The sequence below is a fragment of the Dreissena polymorpha genome, chromosome 1, assembly GCF_020536995.1.
Source record: "Dreissena polymorpha isolate Duluth1 chromosome 1, UMN_Dpol_1.0, whole genome shotgun sequence".
NCBI classification, from domain to species: Eukaryota; Metazoa; Mollusca; class Bivalvia; order Myida; family Dreissenidae; genus Dreissena; species Dreissena polymorpha.
Window position 1 is genome coordinate 53846700 of NC_068355.1, and position 18758 is coordinate 53865457.

General features: G+C 34.9%; 1 protein-coding gene and 1 long non-coding RNA gene across 3 annotated transcripts in view; both read left to right on the forward strand.

Moving 5' to 3' along the window:
- Nucleotides 1–5716, forward strand: part of LOC127881248 (uncharacterized) — a 42267-nt gene extending 36551 nt beyond the window's left edge. Inside the window, exons 4-6 of one of the 2 annotated variants that reach the window (XM_052429012.1) lie at nucleotides 3558–3718; nucleotides 4508–4663; nucleotides 5049–5716. In XM_052429012.1, coding sequence (XP_052284972.1) covers nucleotides 3558–3718; nucleotides 4508–4663; nucleotides 5049–5251 — 520 coding nt within the window. In that variant the 3' untranslated portion in view covers nucleotides 5252–5716. The remainder of the gene's footprint in view (nucleotides 1–3557; nucleotides 3719–4507; nucleotides 4664–5048) is intronic. The other variant, XM_052429007.1, reaches the window with a different exon arrangement.
- Nucleotides 5717–10334: 4618 nt separating this feature from the next.
- LOC127881309 (uncharacterized) lies at nucleotides 10335–12109 on the forward strand. Its single transcript, XR_008050006.1, has 3 exons — nucleotides 10335–10408; nucleotides 11144–11259; nucleotides 11519–12109. It is a non-coding gene; the product is annotated as an uncharacterized LOC127881309 (long non-coding RNA).
- The last annotated feature ends 6649 nt before the right edge of the window (nucleotides 12110–18758 follow it).

The window sequence follows — 18758 nt, forward strand, 5'->3', positions numbered from 1 at the left end:
CTTCACGCTTCTCAAATGTGCATCCACTTTCATATAATCAGAGGACGAATATTATAATCCCCTTTCGCAGTTTTGAAGATACTTTTTCTCCCGAAACGAAAAACAGGCCCTTTTGAAAAAACCCAATTATTCTATAAAGAAAAGCATTAATAGATAAAAATAAAACAGATTTAACAACGTTTCCTATCTTCTATCTTGAATGTAGGGCCTACCCATCATGCACGCCTAATAAGGCTCGATTGTTCATTGTCGGCTCGGGTACTTCTTTGATATACCCCGGGTACGTTAAATATACTTAATCGTACCCGGTCGATATTTGACTGTACCCGAGTTGTCATCGTCGGATACCCACGACTAATTCATTCCGTTACTCTCCAGCTCGTGGTAAAAAGCAGTTTATTGGCAAGACCTTCTCAATAAGCCAAGTGTAATATTTAAAAGAAGCTAGGAAAAGTATTTCTTCTTGTTATCATTACCTTGACATCAAACTTTCTTCTAGTCGGAAGTGTGTTGGTACATGTACTCGTTGATGCATCTACCTTCAGTGATTTTTCGCCGGTAGTACTAGTAGCGAATACGGTTGGTTTTCTTGGTGTTCTAAATAGCGTCCTTTTGCTCTTGGGAGTCACACCTGAAGGTGAAGACTGCTCAAGAGCACGTTTCACATTCTTTGAACCTGAAATTACCAGGAATTTTATATTTTACATGGCTTGCAGTAAACATGTATAAATTATAATAAATTGAAATTATAGTAAAGGCTGGAGTTTAAAAAGAATACAAGGCAACTTTCTTCTAACAATAACAATTCTTAAGCCATTCTTAACTTAGAATTGGAGGTTAGTTTACCCTAAAACTAATATGCATCAACAAATAACAATAAAAACAGAACTTTCCGCATACAAAAACAACAGAAGGGAATTTGATAGCAAAATATTTATTGTATAATATGACTGGGTGATATTCTCATCTTTTTTTTTAATTATGTGCAATAAAAATTTGCTGATAACTGGCATGGAATAATCTACATGCGCGTCCCGCGTCTATGACGCACAAATATCGAAATAGACGCATAGTTTTGAAATATGTGCGTCCACTCGGACGCATTGCTGAAACGAATCCGTTAACGCATACGCGAATCACGATAAGTACGAACCATCTTGGGTACGAGTCAAAAGTGTAGCGATGAACACCGAGTTTAACCGAATGAGGCTTAAAGACGGCAACAATACTTGTGATTGGCTCTAGTCGAGCAGCTGCTGTATAATACGAACCAATTAGAATCGACCTTTAAATAGAGTGTGTTATGATATTTTCTAGAGTCCCCGGATAATAACCTGCCTTCACTTTTTGTAACTTAGTCATAAATAATACAGAAAAATGCCTCCGAAATAAGGTGTTGAAGCTAAATCCAAAACAAACAAGTCAACGGCTCGCAATTCGGACATTAACAATACTATTATCAGGTTCGCAATTCGGATGTTAACAATAATATTATAATTGACTTGCATCAAGTTGAAATGTTGTAACAGGTTACATTTATGAAACAGATAATGTTATAGCCTATGTGAAGGCAAACAAGATAGTGATAAACCTGAATTTGTTGTTTTGGTTTGCACATGCTTTTGAGATCTTTTAAAGTTTAATGCAAAATATAGTTATTGAGCTAGTGTGATTAAGACTCGTTTTCTTCATTACTTGGTATATTTCAAAATGTGGGACCCATTCTTTTTCAAGGTGGACTCATTAATTTTGGCCTGGGACTCATTTGTCTAAAATCTGCGAGTTCAAGGGACTCGTAGATAGTAAACTCTAGATTATTCCCTGAACTGGTACATGTATATTAACTACACAGTCTTCGCAGTAAATTATATGAACAACTAGCTTGAATATAAATATTGTTTGCATAGAAACAGATAAAAATGCAATTGCAACACTATAAAAATTGTTTATTTCTAGTAACCTGGATTAATTGCACTAACACCAGGCTGTTGGGCTTATACATGTATTATAGCTAGTGTGAAGACTGGACAATGTTTATCAGAAATAAGTTGTGGTAATATAACTTAGGACCGTTGAAAACACTGCATTGATTGCAACAATATACCATTAGGTAGCTCACACAAATAAGCATAATGATAAATTGTATTCTTCTGAAAGAAGAAACTGGTGTTAAATGGCGACTTCAAAACAACACAAGTAAACAAAATAAGTTAACTTACCATGTGGCGTAACATTGCCACCTTTGCTTTTCGCAACCGCCTCTGGCAGGGATTTAATTGTTTGTAGAAGTTCACTTTTTTCGATTTCCAGGCACTCTATTGTTTTGTCCAATGCTCGAAGTCTATTAAGCTTATTAACACAAAGATTGCACGCGTTTCCAGTTTCCCCTAAATTAATTTGTTTTATAATAATGCCAAAGTAATTTAAAGATTCGTTCGATGTTAGATTTCTGTAATTTTTCCCTTTTATTATTTGAAAACAAAACACACATTTGTTTCCTATGGCAGCCGCCATTGTTGTTGTTGAGGATTTCATTGGTCTACTGAGAGGTTACAGTTAAGGTCAAAACGGCGTGTATTGGTTATATTGTCCCACGGCTAATGCTGGAGAGTAACGGAATGAATTAGTCGTGGGTATCCGACGATGCCGAGTTGTATTCCCGCCCTAAATCCGATGTCGTAAGCGCTCTACCGATTATCTTAAACAAACTTCTGTTTACTAAAACTGCATCAACATGCTTTTTGAGTATGAGTTTCGATTATATAAGGCCATTTTACAGAAAATTGACATAAATGTGAATATAATTAATTAAAAAAAAAAAGTCGACAACGACCGATTTAGCGTTAAATTTTCCGGGTACGTTTTAGTATATTTACCGTACCCGGGGTACATGTAAGTATACTTAAGAGTACCCGGGGTTCATGTTCGTAGTACCCGAGCCGACAGTGACCAATCGAGCCCTAATAAGCACACGTGTAAGTTGAGATGCGACACCTTTGGACACATTGGGTTGCCATTCTTTCATCTCTGATTATCGTACAGAGGAATCAATCATATCAAAATAGCAATACAACTAATATAGTGGTACAATCATGGCTCTTCGCACTTTCAATTGGATTATTTCACAATTCATGAGCGGTTAGAGGATTGTTAGCTATAGTAGGCAGGGTTTGTATTTGTAAAGGAAGGATGTATTTCAGTAACTGAAAATTAAATACTTCTGTTCCTGACTGTATTTCAAAAGACATGTCTGATATTGGCAAAATCACATTTCAAGCATAATACCAGAGGATGGGTAAATATATCAAGTGTTAGAAAACACATAAAGGTAACATTTTGGTGAAAAATGCAAGAGAGTTTTACTGCGCTCCGACCCTCCCTAAATACGCCCTTGCAGTTCTCTTTATTTTACTACAAAATACATTTATGAATCGATAACTGGTCTGGTAATATATACTTGCTTTAAGTATGTTTTTTAAGCAATGAGTAAGATTTTATTTAAATCAAACAATGCTTTTGAAACCCCTCCATTTATTGCTTATTTATACTGCCCGCAGTGCCCTGACCTCCACGTGCCGGGGTAACGGGCCCATAGAAACCAGTACGCAACCGGTCAATGGTAACGGTAACCATGGTAACACAGGCAACCACGGTAACGCAGATAACCCATGTACAGTTGAGGCACTCGTCGCCGCACACTTTTATTTCGCTGTACCAGGTATTGTTTCACGGTTGACACGTGACTCATGTAAAAATTGCATTACAATATTCTTTTAATCAAATGTATTGACACGAGTCGATGTAAATTTGTAATATTCTTTTATAATTGCAAACTCATTACCAGCACACTCTCTTAATAATAATAAAAATAAAGATGGTAAAAAAAGTATATTTAATTATATTTTATTTTACTCGAGTTACGGAAAATTACCAATGATATAAGAATCAACTCTTTGCAGACAATGTTTTAAGTTCTTCCTACAACATTAAAATAAACCAGTTACGGTGTTCGTGGTACGCACATCGTTAACTTTATAATTACTCTTCTAAGAAGTGTTAAACCGAAAAAAACACCAATGAGACTAATCTTCAAATCTTTCTCGTAATTTAAATAAAAATGCTCAACATTATTACAAAGGAAATGTTCTTTATGTAATTGTTCGAAGGGCTTGTTAAAATATAATTGCTTCCATTACTAGAAATAATATAACACGATATAACAGACGAACATATATGGACCGTGCTCTGTGAAAAAAGGATTAAATGCATGTGCGTAAAGTGCCGTCCCAGATTAGCCTGTGAAGTCCGCACTGGCTAATCAGGGACGACACTTTCCGCTTTTATGATATTTTTCGTTAAAGAAAGTATCTTTTTTGCAAAAATCAGGTTTAGCCAGAAAGTGTCGTCCCTGATAAGCCTGTCTGGGAGGACACGTTATGTACATGCATTAAACCACATTTTCAAAGAGCATGGCCCATATTGATAATCTATCTATTTTGAACCCAAGGCCACCCGAATGAGTTTATCGAGTGTGATATGCTTGGCCACCCCAACCGGCTCCATTGCCCCGCGACCCTCGAGTGGGACCAGAACCGCCTGACATGTGTCTATAACTTCAACATCGGCGCAGCTACCGTCGCTCCCGGGGGTGTTAAGCCGTCTGGTAGGATGTTTACGTGTAAACAATAAATATGTTGAATTTGGATACGTATGTTAAACATTTACGTAGCCTAAACGAAAAAGATTTAATCCATCCTTAAGGAATATGCAGGTTTTTTCGTAAAATTTTTACCCAACAGGCATAACCTGGGGAGAGTTATCATAATAAAAGAACTTGTATTGAAGTCAAAAGACAAAGACTGCTATGTTAATGTATGTGTTCTTTTTCAAGGCAATACACAATTTGTTACACAAAAAACGACAACCTTTAGCTAAGCGTTTTGTAAAATGACTTTTAAACACGTTCTTCAATTGTTTTTCATCACGAGCTGTGGGAGATTACTGGTAACAGTCGTACAACTCTTACACATACAATACCGCTATTTCAGGTATTGATGGTATCACCAATCCCTGCACGGCCGCGACCATTTCCGCTCTCAAGCTGTTTTTCCCACACCCCGACCCCGCCAAGTTCATCCAGTGTGACCTTTGGGGTGACCTTTTCGTGAACAATTGCCCGGCCGGTCTCATCTGGAACCAGTACTCCGAGACATGCGCATCCGCGTTCGTCATCGTAAATGGCGGAAAATAAAATGAACATTGCTTCGTGCGCTTCTGGACAGATACAAACGGAAACGGTTAAAAAATTCTCGGCGCTAAAAAGAAAGCAGGACAATGTTTCTTAAATTGTAAATAAGCGAATATCAAAACAAATTGCAAATGTTAACCTAGTGCATAATTATTCACAGCGTTCCGTAGAATACACGTATTTAACTTTTGCAATTTTATTGTGTACACAAAGATCTGCTTTCTATACTATGAATATAACAACGTATTTCTATGATTTTTTATGCAACCGGTGTGCACACAATCTTTGTTAAGTGTTCTGCAACCTCAATTCCGGACAGTTTGTTCACCCTTGATGAAGTTATTCATTTTTTGCAAGAAACATTATTTATCGAACAACCAGCATGAGTGTGTGTTTTTTTTTCGAACAATAAACAAATGTGAATATTATTTATATCGGTAAACTCAATAAATAAATTATCAGACAATATTTTCAGAAAAACTTTGTATTTTATCATGACCTTTTACTTAATATTTACAACAATACTACTCTCCCATTTGTCGACGGGAGGTCATTGATTTTTTTTCGCTTCATAAATGATTTTGGGTTGATTTTGGTTTATTTTAAATAAAGCAACTAATCATATTTTTGTAAAGAACTTGGTTTGGAAAGAATCTAAAACGATCCTTTTGAAAAGGATAAAATAATAAAATCCATTCCGCGGGATTCGAACATGCGACTTGGATAATAGATGATTTGAGTAGTGTTCTGAGAAAACTAGACATAATGCATGTGCGTAAAGTGCCGTCCTAGATTAGCCTGTGCAGTCCACACAGGGACGACACTTTCCGCTTTTATGACATTTTTCGTTTAAATGAAGTCTCTTCTTAGCAATAATCCAATTGAGGCGGAACGTGTCGTCCCTGATTAGCCTGTGCAGAGTGCGCAGGCTAATCTGGGACGACGCTCTACGCACATGCATTATGCCCAGTTTTCTCAGAATGCGACTCATTTGATTTCTTGTGTGTACGTGTCTGCAAGCCTTCGCGCATGCGCTCGTTCGTTTAAGTGTCAGAATATACACTTCTGTATATCAAAGTCATCATAAGACAAATGCTGCGACGTCCTTCAATTGTTCTCGCTGTCCCTTCGATTTTTTTATAATTATAATTTGGTCTAATATCAGAAGTTTTTAAGTTTTAAGAAATACGTTGGCATTTTTTAAATAACATAAAAAAACCTGTCAAAAAGCACTCTGGGGAAGCTGACAATTTATTACATAAATCAGCCTCTGGCTCAATGATCGCCATATTTTGAACTACTTTCAACATGACCGCGCCAGTTAACTTCTTATTTGCAAATGTCAGGTAAACTGTTGAAATCACGACAAAGCTCGAAAAAAACAGGGGCACACAATTTTGATTGCGCAAGGTTGGGAACTTTATTACCAAGTATATATGGTAAGGTTCTACAATGGAATAGTGTTATAAGTGAAGACGAAATTCAGAAATGTGTATCATGCTGAATTATAATCATTATAATTTATGTGGAACATTACAATATGCAATATACTAGTATTTAAATTGTTATGGTACTTTTGACATAGTTCACAATTACCAAGATTGGAATGGTACCTTTATAAAGGTAAATTAAATAATTGTGCAAAATGTTTATTTTTAATGGCATGCTTATCATATAATAAAAATATCACAAATAATTATTAATTAAAGCCGATTTATTTAAGATATATTGCAATCTGAGGCATTTTTGAACACTCAAGCTGTTTCGAGGGTAGAACCAATACTTGGTGACTTCAGAGTATTGCAGGCTTATTCGGCCTCGACCTTAAAGCTGGGTCGATTCGGCCCTAAATCAATAAGGCTTATTCAGCATAATACATATAATAATAATAATAATACATATTCTTCAAATAACATTTAGAGAACTATCGCTCAATGCCAGTGGGGATCAAACTGGGATATTCTAATAAACACAATATCCTATTCGCCAGCACAACCTTTTTTGTCAATTATCAAATTAATATACTAATTGATGATTCTGTCATTTTTCTTTGTTACTTATTTACTACAAAATGAGTAACTCTTTTTTGCTACTGTCCTCTTCATAAAACATGGTGATTTTTTATTTCCACTGTTTTCTAGTTTTTCTAGGAAATATTTGTTTCATTTTATGTTATGGTGCACTGATCTTGTTTCAAACTTAATTAAACAATCATATTAAACTTTGGAACAGTGATAAATAATAACAATGAATTAACCACAACTTAAATAAATTAAGTTGATAACTATATCCAACTGAGATTTGACAAAGAGTAATAAAGATCGAGAATTATATTAAATACCAGTAAGAGAGGCTCTAAGATCATGGTTCCGAGTTAAATTCCGCAAATTTGTATTTGGCCATTGTACAATTTGATTATAATAACAACATGTCACATATGAACACATTTATGTGTCGACCAGTCTCGTAAGCAAGGTGAAATTAAAAAGGAGCAAGAGGTAGCACTCTGCTTGTTATCTCTTGATACTTTTTATTGACGATGCTGGGAAGCAGCTCTTCTAAGTTATCATACCATGAAGAAATTCTTCACAATGGCGACCTATGTAAAAGACCGAGCCAGTCCGATTGAGATAGCTCGATTTTTCTAATCGGCATACCTCGCTGATTATCATTGATAAAGGTATATGAAGCTCGGCTATAAATAGGACAGCATATTCTGGGGAAAAGATTTAATAATAGTTTGAAAATGTTAATTTAAATCAGTTATATTCAATCCATTATATGTTTATAGATCAATGAAACAACTATGCATTTTCTGTATTGTATTTGACATTTGTCGTGATTCAGTAAATAAATTGCGAATTAAAACGTGTATAATTAACTTTCAACGCGATCATGAGTGTAAAGAAAACGAATTATTTCGAACCTGCCATTTGTAAACGTTGTAGCGACTATTGTATATAAACAGCATAATAGCCGTATGACATCTGTGAAACTCGCTCTTATGCGTGCTTTCTCATTTTGCATATTGAATAAACTTTTCAAACAGAAATTACAGAGCTACATCAGTTCACATACTATGTTTGATAATTCATTCGTTTGTTGGATATTGTTTACTGTTTTAAACACATATTAGCTCATATCGCGGAGATTTAGTTAACCTTACCATGTGTTCATGGGCGAACTCACGTATTCAAGTGCTCTTACGACTATGTGCTCATACCTACTTTCGGGAATCATCATGAAATTATTGCCGTACTTAACGAACAAACATGCCTAAGCTTATTGAATTAGAGAAAAAAAAACAATAATCAACAGTGAAAAATTATATGTTCATGCACACGGGTATGTGAAATCACGCCCGTACAAATAGCATCATTAAATTAGGAAAGGAAACAACGAAATATAAAGTTCGGTATGATATACATGTGAAATTAAAGAGCATAGTGTAATTAAAGAGCATGTCAAGTTTTGAATTTATATGCTGAAACGTAATGTTATAACCCACAAACGTTTTACTGTAACAGAACGTTTTTTTTAAGATAAGTGGTACAGAAAATACACGTCGAATATCTTTTTAAAGATTTTTCTTGTTATATTTGATCGAGAATGTAACCCGCCTCCCAGTTTCGCTGAATGGATCACGTTCCCCACGGGTACTTCTTCACCGTACCCCCAATTTTTTTTTCGTACCCTACATTTTTCGTACCCAATTTATTGCGTACCCAATTTTTTTTCGTACCCAATTTTTTTTCGTACACATTTTTTTTCCTACCCAAATTTTTTCTCGTAACCAAATCTTTGTTCGTACCCAATTTTTTGTTGGCATAATTTTTGTACCCAAAATTTTCGTACCCATTTTTTTCCTACCCAAAATTTTTGTATCCACATACACAATTTTGGTGATGTAGATAAACTTAAATAGATGTTTTTATATCAATCCTCTTCAAAAGCATCGTCACACCAGTATTGTCATTACTTTGATTGAATTGTACGGGCAATTTGTGTTGCCGGTGGGCATTTAGGATTCTTTCGACCAACACGTTGAAGTTTCTTAATATATTATATTGACGATTTAACATCATAAATATACATGTTAACAGCATGAATCAAATGCAATGAATGACATTTCTTATAATAAGTAGCAATTTCAATTATATTTCAAATAATGTGTTCCGACGGTAAAAGACCAACAGAATTAATACACAATTCCACCTATTATAACAAAATAAATACAATAATACAGCCGATAGACATCAGCAGAAAAGATGTATAAAATGCATATTTACCTAAATATATTATATTTACGATTTAACATCATAAATATACACGTATACAGCATGAATCAAATGCAAGGAATGACATTTGAAATAGACATTCATGCACACGGATACGGTTGAGTGAATAAACTCATGCGTGACAAGCCAATTAACTTATAAAAGTGTTAGTAAAAAGAGTTCAACTTTCTACTCAGTCTCTACATACTGGAAACTAATCAAATACTACAAAAGAACGCTACTAGTTATATTTTCTGTTAAAATCTACTCTGTCCAATCATTGAACAATGAGAGCAATGTTTCCTTTAAAAAATAATTTACTTCCAAGCCTGTTCTGATATCTTCAGAATAAATATATTTATGAATTAAATATATTTAAAACAACGACATTTAAATACGTCTATAACATTTTTATACCACAAAACAGAAGTGGCAGACTCACTTTTTTCAGAGTAGAACACATGATTCATACAAATAATACAAGGCAATTAAACAGCATACAAGCATAAATTATATCTTGCATTGGTGTTGCATAGGTCATTCCAATGTAATATTTCAAAAGAAAATGTATATAAAGAGTATTATTGATTTTTCAGAGTTACTACAATGTATTTTTCTGTATCATTAGCATAGTACATGTATGTGCATTAAAAAGGTGTCATATACATACCAGTGGTGTCATATGCATACCATTGCCTATTTATGAACGTTAGATCTAATATGGTTTACTTGTGGTAGAAATGGTGCATTTTGTATTGATGTTACTTCCAAAATATGTCAAAAGCACCATAATTATGAAACACTAGGGTAAACACGGTGCCTATACCACGTGACTTTTTAAGATCTGTGTGGGGAGTAAAATATCAACAAAAGCGCGACGAAGGTAAGATTTTTAAGGATAACGTTTTTAATATGTCACCATTTTTAATGGGATAAAGTGGAGAGCCCTCTCATTCATGAGAGTTTTCTATAGGTATCATGATTTTATAAAACAAATTAGTATTTTTTCAGTAAAGTGCAACCGCGCGTTTGAACGGTTAGAAAAGGGTAGGATCAGTGTGGGGACATTAATTTTTTTTACACAAAAACATCACCTCTGGTGAAATTACGAAATAAATTTTATGGGCGGAGCTTACACTATATCATTTTGCATCCATTTTCAGGTTTCTGTTATTTATTTACGAAACAAAATTCAAGAAAACTATTATTACAGTACTATGATCTGTGTGGTATACGTTTTTCAACGGATCTGTGTGGTATACTGTTTTTAAGTTTTTCAGTTCTATTTAGTTGTTTAAAAAAATGCTTGTAAACAATGTATTTGAAACGGGATTTTTAAATGCGCTAGCATGTAAAACACATAATGGCTATACACTACGCTTGCACCGCTTGTTGAACTGATACATAATTATGATTTACAGGCATGCTGTACAATCCCCATTATAATATTAAAATCTTACGCTGAAGCATCTTACATCGATGACAAGTCCATGCTTACCTTAAATAAGTGTACACTTTATGTTATTGTATCAAATTCCATTTTTATTTTGGCGCCAAACACTACTGTCAGATGAAGTAATGTATCGTATATTATTTTTGATATTATATTTGCTTTAAGGTATGGCTCAATGCTCCGAATGCGGAAAAATGTCGAAGACCAGAGCTGGATTATTGCGCCACATTAGGGGACACGCTAACTCTGGAAACTATAACTGCTGTGGGAAAGCATTTCAGGTAAGATTAAATACCTTAAAATAGTTACATTTTTATACAGTTATGCTTACAAACAGATGAACGGATTCTCTTGAAACAACACAAATATACAATATATCTCATCTCTCAGGTTATCATATATTTTGAAATAACTCAATAATCGTCAAATCGTTTGTAATTTAAAACTAACGAACGCGTTTCCTCAGATACTAACATTTTTGAAATAGCGTGTTTACGCATTGAAATGTCACGTGAATAAAATATGTTGTTTTTTTCTCAGGATGCCTACAATCTTAGAAGGCTTCAACGAACAAAGGACCCCAATGTCACGTGTGTGTACAGTGCGGCAGGAGCTTTGCGGACAAGTACCTACTCGTGGCTAGAGAGAAAAGTTCAAAAAAGAGGGATTGGTGAAATGTTACCAGTGTGGGTTGGCAGTTAGGAGTGAGAATGACCTCAGAGAGCACGTCAATATTCACATGCATGACAAGTGTTACAGTAGTGAGGAGTGTTTCAAAACGTACAAACGCAAAACAAACCTTTCTCGATACGTGAGGACTTCACATAAATCCGTGAATACTGATTAAAAATCATAATAGTTTACAGTTTGTCTGTGTAACTTCATTATCGTTTTACGTTATTTTATTCGTTGTTTTACTTTTACTTTACTTTTCAAAATGATTCTAAAGTTATCCGAATTTGATTAATTTTTAGGTTTCGTTTAGTTCGTTTGTGTGTTTGAAATCATTCTCAAATAATTGTGCAATAATTTGGATTTAAGTTATTCATTAATATATCGCATCTGTGATTTGTATTATCGAATCTGTGATTCTTTTTTTTAATTATAACTTGATTAAAGTTTTGCGATGTTTTTTCGTTGGTTTCAATTTTAAATACCGCTGTCACGAGCTAGTTCGATAATCATAAGCAGCCAGGGTTTGTAATACTAGAGATTTATACGATTGCTTTACATAATTAACTTCCTGCTTATATTTACTCTAGGCCGTGGTAATTGTCAGTAAACAATGTATGCAATGTGGTTGTGTATACAATAAAATACTCCTTAATTCGAAATACGTCTTGACATTCTTCAGAGCTGCATCCATCCACAACACAAGAGGAGAATCGTACATATATAATCATATAATATAATATTTATTCATTTACTTTTTATATTCTCTTCAAAATAATTAACGCTAAAGATAAGCATACACTTGTTACACTGAATACAACGACATAATTTATAACATGACATTATCACCAACACATGGCGAATGATTGTCAATATCTATACTATTTTATAAACTAATGCAACAATATGAATTCCATATATGAAATAAAACACACAAACACAAACATATATATATATATATGTTTCTACTATGACCAGTTTTTTGTTTTTAATAAACATACCGTTTACCTTAAACTTTAAATAACAACAAAATGACAAGCCAATACGTCTGGTGGATTCTGTTTTATCAGATTGTATTCCAAATTTGATTTTAAAACATACGTATTACTCAGGAAAGAACATGCCTTTGCTTTTTGTCAACCTGTGTAATATTTGACACAATTTCTTTTGCAGAATTTGTGTCAGAATTAAAATGTCCATTGTGTTCGTATATCCGCATTCTTATTGTTGGCAACAGTTTGCTATCGTTTCGTCTCGCCCGCTCCCACCTTACTCCTAGTGTCCCCTTCTGTATAGCATTCATGTCTCGTGAAACTGTTTCCTCTATTTTTTCTTCCCTTAACCCTTGTCCGCTCACTAGTGCCAAATAGGTGATTACTGAAATGAATGAATTTGTAAATAATAATAATAGATCTACTACTACTACTATTACTACTACTACTAGTAGTAGTAATAGTTGCAGTAGTAGTAGTAGTAGAAGTAGTAGTAGTAGTAGTAGTAGTAGTAGTAGTAGTAGTAGTAGTAGTAGTAGTAGTAGTAGTAGTAGAAATAGTAGTGGTAGTAGTAGTAGTAGTAGTAGCAGAAGTAGTAGTAATAGTAGTAGTAGTAATTGTTGTATTGAAAAAATTGAAATTATTTAAAAAATATATATATATTGTCGTTATTATCTCAATTTATCCGTAAATTGTAGAAACACGGATACCACACAGATCCTTCTAAACACGTATACCACACAGATCATATTACTGTTAGAATATTTTTCTTGATTTTGTTTTCATAATATATGAAAGAAACATGAAAAAAGAATGCAAAATGATATAGTGTAAGCTCCGCCCATAAAGTTTATTGCTTTATTTCACGAGAGGTGATGTTTCTGTGTCATAATAAAATAATGTCCCCACACTGATCCTACCTTTTTCTAACCGTTCAAACGCGCGGTTGCACTTTACTGAAAAAATATTTATTTGTTTTACAAAATCATGATACCTATAGAAAACTCTCATGAATGAGCGGGCTCTCCACTTTATCCCATTGAAAATGATGACATATTTAAAAAGTTATCCTTAAAAATCTTACCTTTGTCGTGCGTTTGTTGATATACAATAACGTAGTGACGTCACCATCTATGTATAGAATGCTCCCCACACAGATCTTAAAAAGTCACGTGGTATAGGCACCGTGGTAAAGTGATCGTGAGTCGGACAGTGTTTTCCGTTTCGAATGATTTGAGCTATATTTAGAACTGTCAGGACGGTTTCTTCATACTGGTACCCAGCCTATTATTCCCGCTACGCATATCAACCGTTTTTGCAGGCAAAACGATTTAGATTGCGCCTATATGTGTAGTTGAATACAGCTACTCCAGGTCGATTGTGAGTCGGACAGTTTTGATATTGAGTCGGACAGTGAGAGATGTCAGAGTAAATGGCCATATATTTTATGGTTTTATACTATTTTAAGTCAATAATGCAAAAATATTTGTTCTATTAATGCTTTTTCAATATTTGGTTTATATTGAAATGAATTAATCTAATTAAAGGATGTAAAATTACTTATATACTTACGTTATCGACCAGTGGTTGCTACACGCGCTTCTAAGCTCGGCGACCCGGGTTCGACTTCTCTTCTGGTGCATACAAGTTCGATTGGTGGTTGCCATACTAGACCAGCGAGGTTTTGCTAAATTTATTTTCACACTATTCAAGAGTATCAGGTTAATATTGGGCAACTATATAGTTATATAGTTAAGATGCCTTGCTTAATGCACTACGTGTGTTAGCGTGTGTGGACATGAACGTCTATGAAGCCCATCGGGTATCGAAAACAAGTTGAAGATTGGAGATTCGTGTTTTCAAGCTAAAGACAAATACAATGTACAGCATAATTTCTAATTCGTATTTATGAGTAATCCAGTTACAAAACCGCTCAAACATGTGTGTACGCGACTTTTTTTTGTTTTGGTGCATTACATGTCATGGCCGTGTGCCTGTTTGCTGCAGTTACCTAAGGGCTTCGCAAGGAGAACTCAGGGTTCCGAGCTTTCAGCTTTATCAATATCCACAACATATCCGAAGGCCTGCCACGCTTAAACGATGCGCCTTTCTGATCGGCAAAAATCCCCACGTACCTTAAAATGTTACCTTTACTAAACCCAAAACCCCTGGCCGCTTATGAAGTGGCGGCCTCAATAAGAGCCTTTTCATCAGTCGAGGACATTTTGGGCTTTTTACCACAGGTAGCGCCGTGCTTTACCAGTCACCCTATCAGGCAAAGACGATTTGGGAACATTATATTCATCGCGGCGAACAGACATCCCGATTATATGGAGCCACTGAAATATAAAAAATTAAGCCGATACGTTTTAAATACATTTATTTTATTTATTGGCAAATAAAAACAAACATAATGAATAAAAAATTGAAGATAAGAAACTGTCAACTGTAGCTGCACTGTAAAATTTCACAGAATGATAATAGCTTTTATATATGTATGAACTCTTTAATATCTCAGGCTCAGCTATGGAGTCTGCATCTGTTTCGCAGCAACGGAAGCCGATGCTGCAATTCTGCATCGGCCCGCGCAGCTTTGAAATCTTTTCTGGGGACATTTTTGGCCCGAAGGTAACACGACCCTTTTGCAAAATTCAATACAGTCTTGAGCTTTAGGGCATCTTCACGGCGAAGATAATATCGGCGCTGGTGCAGGTGTGAGTCTCCATAAACTGCAATCGCATTACAGTCCTTTCGGTTACCAGGTTCATGACGACAATAATGCAATGGACCGACTTCTAGCTGCTTCGCACTTGTATGGTGCATACCGACAACACAAAACTTGTGGATTATCACGTTCTTCATCATATTAATTAAACAGTGAAATACGACAGCACAAACTATTAACTACAAAGTGCACACAGTGTAAAATAGTGGTAAAATCCTATTATTACCAACTTAGCCCAATTTCTCACATGATATTTTTGTATGAATAAACATCGTTAGATATCAACGAATTTCGGAAAGCGCAACATGTAAGAATTTGGTTTACGTACTAATTTTGTGCTGGAAATGAACTTTTAAACAAAAGTAGTAAAAAAAAACACACTTTGCACAAATTAATTAGAACAATCTAGCACAGACCGAGTAAACTGTTTGATGAATGGAACATATAAGAGCTATTGGACTTGTCAACATTTGCATTTAGTTCCACGTAAATCCGTAATAAAATAGGCTTATTTCTGTATTTTAGACCTATCTATAAACTTTCATATGTAAATATAGGTTAAACATTGTTTATTCAAAACTGACAATGAGTCTGACAGTGTCCGACTCAATATCAAATTGCGTTGTCTTGCTGTCCGACTCAATATCTAAAATGGTTCATGTTGTCGGTGGGAAAATTTGTTTATCAATTCAAAGAAATTACGATTAAACTTAAATTTAGTTTACAAAATGATCATAAATCTACAGCTTAAACAATGATGTCAAATGCTCAAACAGATTCAACACTGCTAGACTGTTTCAAACGCAAACAAAACTTACTTCTTTTCCGTTGTCAATTTTGAAATTCGCGCCCGTGAAGGCATTTTTAGAAATGAACCTCAGGAATGCTGGGAAGTACGCCACAACAGACAAACGACTTATTTGATTGGTTTAAATGTTTCGGTTAATGTACACTTGTTTACATGCTGAACTGTCTAAAATCGACAGAAAAACGGGTCCAAAAACGTCCGACTTCAGATCGTGTCCGACTCACGATCACTTTACATATTGCAGTGTTACACAGAAATGATACTGATGTTAATTCAGCATGATACAACTTTCTTAATTCCATGTTCACTAACAATTCCACCTCCACAGGTCCCAGTTCAATGGCTTCGTACGAAGTTTAATATAATGGCTTCGTACGAAGTTTAATATAACACTATTCCGTTGTAGAACCGTATAATATATGCTAAAGTTACTAACTTTGCGCAATTAAAACTGTCTGCAACGTTTTCTTCAACTTTGTCGTCATTTCAACATTTTATTTGACATTTGCAAATAAGAAGTTCACGGGCGCGGCCATATTGAAAATAGTTAAAAATATGGCGATCATTGAACCAGCGGCTTATTTATGCAATAAATCGTCTGTTGATCCAGAGTGGATGCATTTCTTTTATACCTAATGATAAAATATGACATTTCTGCAGTGAAATAACAGCAGTGAAAATAACACAATTGTTCTTTTCACCGATGAAAAGAACACATTTTCGAAATTCCTTTTTCTATTTTTAGATTATCATATCACGATGTACTTCCCTTGTTTATATCCTTGTTTATATTTTTTCTATGATCACGAGTGAAACAAAATCGATATTCCACCGAATCCAACACGTTTTCTTTTAGTTTTATTCTTTTTTTTTACCGTTTATTTACACTGTAAAAGAGTTTAACTAAATAATTTCCCTGGAATAATGACGTAATTTCGTCAACAAAATGACGTTATTTTGTCTACAAATTACGTCTATCAATGTATTGAGGCATGCCACGGGAGAAACTCAGAGAAAGGGTAACTTTTCAGCAAAAGGGAAACAGCTGTTAATTTTTTTTTGTGAAAAAGGGGCATAAAAGAAACAGAAAATTTGTTCATGTCAGTGTAAGATCGTTTGTTATTTCACGAGTGATCATAGAAAAATAATATTTTCACTCGTGGCTGCGCCACTCATGAAAATATATATTCTATGATCACTCGTGAAATAATAAACGATCTTACACTGACATGAACAAATATCCTCTATGTCTTACGGAGGTTTCGAAGATAGGCGATGCATCATGATTGGTCAAAAAGGTTTGGTAAAAAATAATTCCAGTCATTAAAAATTGGGTCTTATTCCACATGCGACCAGCGTTACTCTAGCCCAGGTAAGCAAGCATTTACGCGCAGTCTGGTCCGGGAATCCCCTGACCGCTTATTAGATCACGAAATATTACGACAATTTACAGTTGACGGCGTAAGTCCTGACTGTCCAATATTTTACATATTGATAGTTTTCGGCTTATATCCATTATTTTGCATAGTATTTTCGACCTAAAGTGACGATTTGCTCATAGTAATGGATTTTAAGAAAATGACATTATTACGAACGTGATATGAAATGTTCTCTTAACATGAGTATTGCATGAAACATCCAGACTAAAAAATATCACGTTAAGTAGCCAACAATGGTCAAGCTATATCATATAAAAGTTGTTGAAGCTTCCATCTCAATACCTTTCATGACAAATAAAGAGCTCAAAGTACCAATTTTGATTGTTTCTGATTCCAAAGTCAATAAAACTGAACCAGTGATCATTGGGACAAATGTTATTCGATTACTCTAGTATGTCAAAAAGGGTCTAGTACAGAATCTGTACCATATGAATGGGCTACAGCTTTTAAGTGAGATAGCTGATGACTGTGTGGGTAGTTTTGCAAGAATCCCTGTTAAACTTTTCAACATGTCTTTCAAACCAGTCACGGTACCAGCACGAGCTAAGATATGTCAATTAAAAGAGGTAAAAGTTTTAAGAAATGCAATGTCAGATTGTAATGAGAACCAAAGTGCAACTAAACCCGATGTGGACACTGAACAAACAGTTGATGTTGACCTAGAGGGTAATACTCTTAGTGAAGATCAAACGCACACAGTCCGATCTTTCCTGAATCTATATGGCATTTTATTTTTTCAAAAGGTCCTACTGATCTTGGAAACAATGATCTTATAGAGCATGAAATTCATTTGACTGACAATATTCCATTCAAGGAACCTAACCGTCCTATTGTCCCAGCTTTACTCAATGAGATTCGGGAGCATGCACAAGAAATGATTGATTGCGGTGCCATAAGGGAATCAAATAGTCCCTATTCGTCCAATGATGTTATTGTCCGAAAAAAGATGGTTCTATCAGGTTTTGCATTGATTACCGGAAGCTCAATCAGAAAACTGTTAAGGATGCTAATGCTATTTCAAAAATTGAAAACACCCTTCATTTATTGTTTGGGTCTAAATACTTTTCGAATTTGGATTTACGTGCAGGTTACTGGCATGTGTCCATGAAAGAGGAGGACAAGGCGAACACGGCTTTTTCTGTAG